This window comes from Condylura cristata, unplaced genomic scaffold, assembly GCF_000260355.1.
Source record: "Condylura cristata isolate star-nosed mole 26May11 unplaced genomic scaffold, ConCri1.0 scaffold00014, whole genome shotgun sequence".
Classification (NCBI taxonomy): domain Eukaryota; kingdom Metazoa; phylum Chordata; class Mammalia; order Eulipotyphla; family Talpidae; genus Condylura; species Condylura cristata.
This window is the reverse complement of record NW_004567115.1, coordinates 27,151,749-27,161,032: the sequence shown is the minus strand read 5'-3', so window position 1 is coordinate 27,161,032 and position 9,284 is coordinate 27,151,749. Positions and strand designations below refer to the sequence as shown.

Genomic DNA, 9,284 nt, shown 5'->3' with positions numbered 1-9,284 from the left:
AAAAGATTATTGTCTTGATTCCCTCTCCCAGCATTTAAAAAAGTAAAAAGCATGCTTAGCTCACAGCCACACAAAAGTGGGGGGTGGCCAGGAGCAGGCCAAACCCTGCACTAGGAAGCGATAATCTTCAGGTCTGTCACATGCCATCTTTGTATCCTACACATGCGCTATGTAACCGCATCTGTGCACCAGGCACTGGTCATATAAATACAGGTGATTTCCAGATCTTTCGTCTATGCTTCACTCAGGGACTCTCCAAGGTCTGTGGTGTCTGTAGTCTCTCACTCTTGTCCCAGCATGCACCTTCTCCAGGGTTCTCTCTTTGACAGGCATACAATCCATCCTTTTTGCTCAGGCCACCAAACAGGTAACTTGATTCCCTTCTCCCTTGGCCTGTCAGCCAGGCACTACCCAGTCAGGGCTGTCACCCACATCCCTCTCTTCCATGCCACGGCCACCCAGGTCTAAGCCACCAGCATGTCCTACCTGGGCTGCTGCAACCACTGCCCACAGGACTCCTACTTCTTCCTCTCCGCCAATCCATTCTCCACACAGAAAAATAGGCTTTATCTTTCCTAAAATGTTTCAAGCATAGAGAAAACCAAAAATAAGATCATGAACATCCACCTAGCTTTGTCAAGTCAGTGTAACACATCTTTCATGATTCATTAAACATTAAATGAAACATTACAAATATAGTTGAAGCCCGTTCGGTTCCTCCAGTCCTATTCTGCTCCCTCACAAGAAGCAATCACCATCCTGATTCAGTAGTTCTCAAACTGTGGTCCCTTGACCTGAAGCAGCAGCTTCACCTGGGAACTTGTGAGAAATGCAAATTTTTGAGTTCAGATGTACTAATTCAGAAACTAATGTAGGGCCAGAAATGTGTGTTTTAAACAAGTCTTCCAGATGAAGTTTAAAACTACTTAAGTATAGAACATCCATATATGCATTGTATGTTCATCACGTGAGTATGTACCCATAAATAATAACACATAACATGTTTGTCTTTTAAGTTTTATATAAGTGGACTTGTACGATATCTATCCTTTTGCAGCTGGCTTTTTAGCAGCTAAATATTATGTTGTTGAGATTTATTCACACAAGAAATTCTAATTCACCACTTATACACACTTCCCTGTGCTTCTGAAGTTTCCTCTGGTACATGTAGGGTGATCTCTTTTTTTGCCTTCTTTGACTTTTTTTTAATAATGTTTATTTTTATATTATTTTGTGCCTTTTTCCATCTCAGTTGTAATCCCCATGGGCTCCCCATTATCAAATCACCTGTGTGCCATCACCATAGTCCAATGCACTTCCTTCTCCCCATGGTTTTTGATCCCATGGCCCATTCCACCCCTGTAAAATGTCTCTGGTATATAGTTGTTCATTATTATTATTATTATTACTTTTTCGCCTGGTCCTTTATATTCCTGCTGTGAGTGAAATCACCCAGTATTTTTCCTTTTCTTTCTGACTTATTTTACTAAGTATCATCTTTTCCAGCTCCATCCATGTTGCTGCAAAAGGCATGTGTTTAGGTTGATCTTTTTAAAGTCACAAATTTGATCATTCCTTATTTAAAAACATTTAACATTCAGGATAAATTCTGAACTGTTGTAAGGCCCTGAGATCCAGCCTCTGTGCACTTCTCCTAACCTTCTGTACCTCACAGTCCAGTCTGAGCTTCCTCCCTCCCTGAAGGCACCTTTCCAGGCTGTCCAGATGTCCTTCCTCCCACTGTTGAGCTCCTCAGGCTGCCTTTGTTTTGTACACCCTTTTCCCCTGTGGCCAGCCGACAGCAGGTAGCAAAACCTTGTAGACAGCCTACCACTCAGGATGTCCCATCTTCACGAAGCCTGCCCCACATACACTTCCTCTCCTATGCTCTCACCCCGGAATCTGCTCTTCCGCTTCATGACCTGTACCCCAACATTGCCTCCACTATCTCCTCCAGTCTGAGTTCGCCAGACCAAGTCCCATGTTTCACCCTTTCAACCCTCAAAACCTCTTGGTCCTTGACCTGCTAATCCTACCACAAGGGTGTACTCAGGTTGCAGAGCTGAAGCGTGAATCATTTTGGTACAAAATCCTATAGTAGTCTAGAATTCACATTAGACCCTCACCATTACCCAACAACCCTTGAATACATTTCTTGTTGATGTCACTTACATCCTCGTAGCCTTTCATCTACTCCTAAGTTCTCACAGCCTCTTTTGAGTCCTCTCAGAAAAAATACTCATCTGGAAATAGCTAACTTTTTGTTTTTTAAGATTTATTTATGCATACAGAACTGGGATACTGGCCAGAGGTGTAGGAACAGTGAGAGGATTCACCAGAGACAGAATAGGGAGCAGAACAGGCAGACTGACTGAAATGCACTGCTGAGGGGAGCAGCGGGTGACAGAGGAGAGGTCTGCTGTGCCAGGTGGGTCAGTTCCCTGGCTGGGAATTGAACTTGTGCTGCCGTGGTTGTGATAGTCGCATAGTGCTGTGTTTAACCTGCTATGCCACAAGAGAGGGCCCTTTAGCTAACTTTTTAATGCAATGTCAAGCTCACACCAATTCTGTGAGGCAGACAGAATTGCTATTATTCCCATTTCACAAATATGAAACTCAAGGGGAGTCACTAAGCTCTACATAGAGGAGAAAAGTTTTCTGGTCTTCAAATGCACATTCGTTTTCTAAATTCTGCAACTTCCAGGGCTCGCCTGAGTTGAAGGTGATGTGGTCACTGGAGGGGGTGGGAGTGAGCACTGAGACCACTCATTTCTTGAAGAAAGCTGTAGCCCACCCTAACGCCAAGAGGACATTTTTTTTTTGAAAGGCCTATATATGGTAGGTTACCCAGAGCCTGTGATAACGGTTTGTGAGTGAAATAATTTTAATGTCCAGAAATGAGCAAGAGGACACTGAAATTACTGGTTCTGAATATTACCCCGCAATGAAAGAATAACTGATGGTGCCAGATGGGTAGGAGAAATTCAGGAACTGCTTAGACACAAGGAGTGACTGAGACTGAGAGGAAAAAGTTGGATGGGGTGCGGGGCAGGAAGCAACTGGGAGCCACAGCTCTGTATTCACAGTTGACTGAAAAAGTAAAAAGAAAAGATTGGTACAAAAACCATGTCTAAATTCTAATTCACAAAAATACTTTCTATACTAAGGAAAAAACAGATTAGGGTCAATGTAGCAGAAGGATCATTAACGTAACTATTTTAAACATTCGGAAGTTTATGTAGCCTTAAGGCAAGTGATGGAGAAGACAAGATTAAATAAAAGACTAAACCAAACAACTGAGCCCTGCTCCTTAAAAGAGCAGCACACAGGTTAGGACAGTCATGCCAATCCTGGCACAGCAACCAGAGGCAGTGATGGCAGACCGAGTCCGGGCAGAGTCCACGCAGGGAAGGGGCTCGAGCCTGTGCCGGCGAGTGTCGATCATTTAAAAGTGTAGATGGGGCGCGGTGGGGCGAGCCTGAGGGTGCACACCCGCTACCTGGCGGAGGGCCGTCGGGAAGCCTGTCCGCTGGAGACAGCCTGGGCCCGGGTTTGGGCTTTGTGTCCCAGCGCGGGCTGAGGCAGCGACGCACCCCGCAGGAAATTGAGGGCCCTTCCATGCCCGCCCATCTTTCGGCCTCGGCGTGCCCACAGCCCCCCATCCCCGGTCCCTCCGTCACCCCACCGGCCCTGCTTACCTGCGGCCTCCGTACGGCACGCGGCGTCCTGCGCCGGCGCGGCCGGAAACGAGCCCCCCCAACGACAGCGCGAGCGCGACGCTGCCCCCTAGTGTCCGCTTCCCGCCGCGCACCGGAGCCGGACGCTGACTCGGAGTTCCAAGTCCGGGTTCCAGTCCAGGTGCGAAGGTCAGTCTCACACTGTGGCCTCTTCTCGACGGAGTGAGCACGAGAAGGTGTTGACACACTGTTGCTTTAGTCCAGACGCTCAGCCTGGTTACACGGGGTACGTGTAAGACCTACCACGGGGAAGAGCTGCAAGACCTACACCCTTCAAAAACTCCCCAGTCATTGCAAAAACGGTGGTTTCCAAAGTGTGGTCTGCAGGCCAGATGCTGACAATACTTCTGGGATAGTGCTAGAAATCTCCAGTGAAAGCGCTAGAAATGCAGATTGTCGGCTCCCATCCCAGACGTGGGATGGGAGCCAACAATCTGTCCTCTGTCAAGGCCTCCATGTGTTGCAGATTGAAAGTGAGAATCACTGTCTAGTGGAAGGGAACTCATTCAGTTTAGCACAGAAGTTAAAAATTTGCGTCAGTTCCTCCATCCGCAGGCAATAAATTGAGCAAGCCCCAAAGGAGGAGTACTGTTTGGAAAAGGGACTGGAAGTTGCACAACATGACCCCTACCTAAACAGGCGTTTGTATCTGGTGGAAAATGAGTGAGGAATTGCAACATCAAAATTCCGGTTTAGGATTAGGTATCAATTTATCGATACCATTTAACCACATATGTTATCTTCGTCCACGCTGACACATTTCCTAACTTTGGAATCAAGAGAATAACATGGTTTAAAAAGTACAGCCGTTACAGGTAAACCAAACAATGAAAATTAACCAGCAGTTATTTGCCTGCCACCTTGGCAAATAGCCAGGAGAATGGCACTACCTACTGTACATGATTTAGGAATAGGCTCACGCCTTGACAGATGTCTGTGATCAACCCAGCTCTACCACCCAAGCATCCACAATCCTAGACCACTGGGTCCCCTCCCTCTGTCCCCACCCTGCCCTCACACCCCCTCTAGTGGCCTCACCGTTGCAGTCATATTTCTAATTACTTTGGCTTAGTTGGGTCAGATCCTGTTTTTTGCCCCCCTCTATATTTCATGAGGGCAATCATCCCATATTTGTCTTTCTCCTGACTTACTTCACTTAGAATAATCCCCGCCAGGTGGAGGCAGCAAAGGGCAGTAGGTTTTGGAGGGTTTTTTGTCCTGACAAGCCCAGATGTTTGTTCTTGAGGTTACTATCAACCTCAGAGGGGCACAGACAGTTCTTGTTAAGAGATGTAAGTCAGTTTTCAGCGACTTGGGAATTAACAGACCCTCACTCCCTTCAGGTTCTGTACATCCTCGCATTCTTCCCCCACTTATACAACACAGCACTCCCACCAATCAGGGAGCTATTGTAGGGTGTTAATCTTGCCAACTCTCTTGGTGACCATCTTGCATAACTTCCTTATGAGCAAAATACCTGGTTGGGCTGTTTATAGAAAGAGTGTGTGTGTGTTCATGGTGTTAAAAACATTCCCTTCCACTTCTATTCATGTTGTTAATTCATCTTTATATAGCTGACTTGTATTCCGCTGTAATACTTCACCTCCAGCTTTTCTTTATTTAGGTAGTAGCTATTGGTATTTACCATATCTGAACTCTAAACTTTTATTAATTCACTAATAAAGAAGTAAACCCATTACATGTTAACAAAAAATAATTGAGCCATTTTCCAACAAAAAAAGAGTATCATTTTTAAACATTTTTGTTAAGTCTCTTAATTCCAATTTAGACCTCTAGATCATGACATTTGCTTCTTGATTTGCTCTATTGCAACAGAGTATTTTGACTGAAACAATATAACGAAAATCCAGACTCATACTCACAGATATACAGTTGGAAAGGGAGTTAAATATAGTCTTTTTTCTGAAGTTGTGAATTTTCTTCTTTGATACAGCACCAATATTTGACAAGTGGTAGGTTCCCAAAGCTAATTTGTGGTATGAATTTTACAACCTTCTCAATGAACTTCCTGTACTGTTACATTCTGTGATTTGAATGGACTATTTATCAATTATCTAATACCATAATATTATGGATTGGTCATCTGGAAAATACTGATTGGTTAATTACAGAGATATCCCTAGAAATCTCAAAATTTCACTTGAAACGTCAAATTTTATCATTGGCAGCAGTTGCTTTCCTTGAAGTGACAAACTCACTTTGCTTTTGAGAAAATGTGTCAGTCATCCAAGTATGAATAACCAGTTTACCAGTTGTTTGTTCAAATAATTATGGTGGTCCATGAAAAGCAGTCTATTCTGCCCATAACTTACATAACTGCACATATGTTTTTTCAAGATGACCAAAAAGAGATGCTTTGTGTATTACTTCCATTCAGGCACACAAAATATTGTGAAGATTGACCCAGTGTTGTGAATCCAGTATGTAACTAATGACCACCAGGGACATCTGCCAGTGAATGTGGCAGTAAGGAACATAATATTGCGTACCACTGCCCCCTGATTTGTGCCAAGACACCAGCACTTTTACAGACACTGGCCCAACAAAAGGACTGTGCCGCTGGGTCTATGTATCCACTGACCCATCAGGACATGGCCCTCATTAGGATTCTTAGACTAAAATCTTCACACACTTAAAAGAGAGGTCTCACCTGATTCTATGCTTACTAAGCAAACTTCCGGTAAGTGAACTGCCACCTGGACTTCAGGTAGAAAATGCTAAGTGTCTGGGTTGGAACACTATAATTATGTATTTTAATCTTTTAATTATGTATTTCACAATGTAAATTTTCATTGTGCTTTTTGTTATCAAACAGTTTCTATTGTTTTTGTCCTCACTCCAGGCCTGAATTTTGGGACTCATGAGCCTGTATCCAAGGATAAATGCTACCTTACGGAAACTTCTCCATGTAGTTTTTATTACTTATGGACAACTTTAAAATTGTCTACACACGGATGGAACTTTATGAAAATCTCAAGGATAAAATCAGACATTTCTGGAGTATATAAACAACAAAAACTAACTTGTAAAATGTAAAAATATTCCCCAAATACTTTTTGTTCATAAGTATTAAAATGCTGGTATTTCCATGGGCCTTTCGGGTGGTACCAGGGATTAGTTAAAGCACAGCACTGTGAAGCTATCCCCAGCCAGGGGTGTGACCCACATGGCAAGCAAACCTCTCCTGCCTCACCCACTGCTCCCCTTGGCAGTGTATTTCACTTGATCTACCTGTTCTGCTCCCCACTCTGTCTCTGGTGAATCCTCTCACTCCCTTCACCTTTGGCTCGTACCCCAGTTCTTGTAAGCATAAAATAAATCTTTTAAATAAAACAAAATAAAATGTTGGCATTTCCTAAAATCTTGAGATGACTATATAATTTCTTTAGCTGTACTATGGTGCTTTGAACAATGAACAAATATTCTTTATCAATAAAATGAGACTGAACTATGTGCAGGTACAGTGACTAACTGCAACACTCAAATCTGAGCACATTTTCCTGAATTAGAGGCTGGAAGTTATGAACTACAATTCCCACATTCCTTTCATTTAGGTTCTAATAAGATGTACTAAATGGAGTGTTGGGTTTGGGGCAGCTTTATGTGGACAGAGAAGCAAGTGAGCTTGCCAGGATCACGGCAGAGGCAACTGGTCCTGAAAGTGGCAGCAGCACACTTGGCTTCCCCTTCAGCAGTTTTCTTGATTATTTTCAGTAAACCATATGCATGTGCACACACGCACACACGCACACATACGCGCGCACACACACACCCCTTAATAAATCCTGTGAGCTTACATTTTTTTTTACATTTTTACAGTATTATTAGAAAAAGAGAGGCACCTGCGTGGTCACAGGTGGGTAGGAGAGCTTGGTTTAAAACTGTCTTTGACTGCATTTGTTGCTTGTGGTCAAGACCTGACCAACTGGCATTTTAATAACATTTCCCTTAAACCATCATGTTCCTAGTTTCTCCATTTTTATAAAGTTGTTTTCTTCTGCAATTTCTTTTCTATGCTGAGAAATTTCTCTTGTATATAGTTAAATGCTATTTTAAAAAAATCAATCCACTGTGGCACTGTTCTAGGATACAACTATTTTATTATAAAATCATTCTTTTGGCATTAGTTGGTTACAGTGATAGCAAGATACTGTGAGTGTGGCTTAGCAGCTCTAATGTAACTACTACATTCCCCGCTTACTGAACCAAAATTTAAGCTACTTCACATCCATTACATACAAGTTACCTGCAATCATTATTGCTCAAATCCTGACACACATATTGTTTAGGAAGAAGGTGATACTAAGGAGTAACTGTTGATAAAACTACAAAGTTTCTTTATGGGATTTTCTGTTTCTTCTCTCTTGCCACAAATAACTTCACTTTAGAAGAACCAAGTTACCTAGAACTTGTCTGAAAAGCAGCAGCACCCAAGGAGCATCACACTCAGTTCTTGTTAAAAAGCAGTACCTGTGTAATAAAACGCTTTACACCACAGGCAAAGGGAATGATCTCTCTAGTTTTAAACTCCTGCATTAGAGTCTCTTAAAAAATAAGAGCATTTTGTCAAGTTCTTTGAGATGGTGTTATTGCTGTACATTTGTTGGTGGGTCACTTTCTGTGCTGTGTTTGCTCTGAAGGGATCTCCCAATATATCTCCAATATTCCTTTCTTATAGTGTCCTTTTCTTTAGCTAGGATTTCACATAACTGAAAATGAAAAACAAAAATTTATTAAAATATGTAGTTCAATCTCTAAGGCAAATGCATTGAAGCCAATTCACTTTAACTTAGAACATATTCAAATGAGAAATACTGCTAAAGCTACATGCTAAATTTACTAGTGACTCAGGTATTGCCCAACAGCAGAAAGGCCCTGCAGTGGATTCTGTAACTATGGTGAAAGGCTCATAAATACTAGCAATACCAGCAGACCTAATTCTGATACCAAAAAGAAAATCACCGTGTCCCCCAGCTTACCTCTAATGCTTTACTGAGAATGTCCTTCTTGTTGTCACATTGGTTTTCTAGCATGTCTTCGTAGATATCCACGAGAAAGGCAATGAGGTACGGGGAACTGTGACTTGGTTGTAAATCAAGTAACTGATTTAACAGATTGGGATATTTAGAAAGACCAAAATCTTGCAAAATCCTAAAAAAATAAAAATTACCCTCAATTTTGCAAAGAGAACAAAAACAGATCAAGAAAAAATGACCATGATAAGATAAGCAGAAGTAAGATGAGCAAGGAGAGACTATTTTGAATGAGTTACACTGAAATGAAGTTTTCCAATTAATGTGAACATTATCATAAACAAAAGTTGACTAAAATTAATTCAACTCAAATTGTGTATCACAGAAAATTAAACCATCTTAAAATTAAAGAGAGGGCCCTCCCTGGTGGCACAGCGGGTTAAAGCACAGCACTGAGAATCTAAAGCCGCTTCCACATGAGTTCGATTCCCGCCTGCCCCGGAGGAGACCACATGGCGTGGCAGACCTCTCCTGGCCCGCCCGCTGCTCCCCT

General features: G+C 42.5%; 2 protein-coding genes across 3 annotated transcripts in view; both read right to left on the bottom strand.

Annotated features, from left to right (window-relative positions):
- POMK (protein-O-mannose kinase) overlaps positions 1-3,734 on the bottom strand; it is a 15,020-nt gene extending 11,286 nt beyond the window's left edge. For both annotated transcript variants that reach the window (XR_001145452.1, XM_012725004.1), the window contains exons 1-2: positions 3,699-3,734; positions 487-575 (exon numbers count right to left, since the gene is read on the bottom strand). The gene's annotated coding sequence lies outside the window, so the exon portion shown is untranslated. The remainder of the gene's footprint in view (positions 1-486; positions 576-3,698) is intronic.
- A 4,112-nt stretch (positions 3,735-7,846) lies between these two features.
- FNTA (farnesyltransferase, CAAX box, alpha) overlaps positions 7,847-9,284 on the bottom strand; it is a 22,341-nt gene continuing 20,903 nt past the window's right edge. The window contains exons 7-8 of the mRNA XM_004682477.2: positions 8,738-8,909; positions 7,847-8,467 (exon numbers count right to left, since the gene is read on the bottom strand). Of these exons, the coding sequence (XP_004682534.1) occupies positions 8,345-8,467; positions 8,738-8,909 (295 nt within the window). The 3' untranslated portion in view covers positions 7,847-8,344. The remainder of the gene's footprint in view (positions 8,468-8,737; positions 8,910-9,284) is intronic.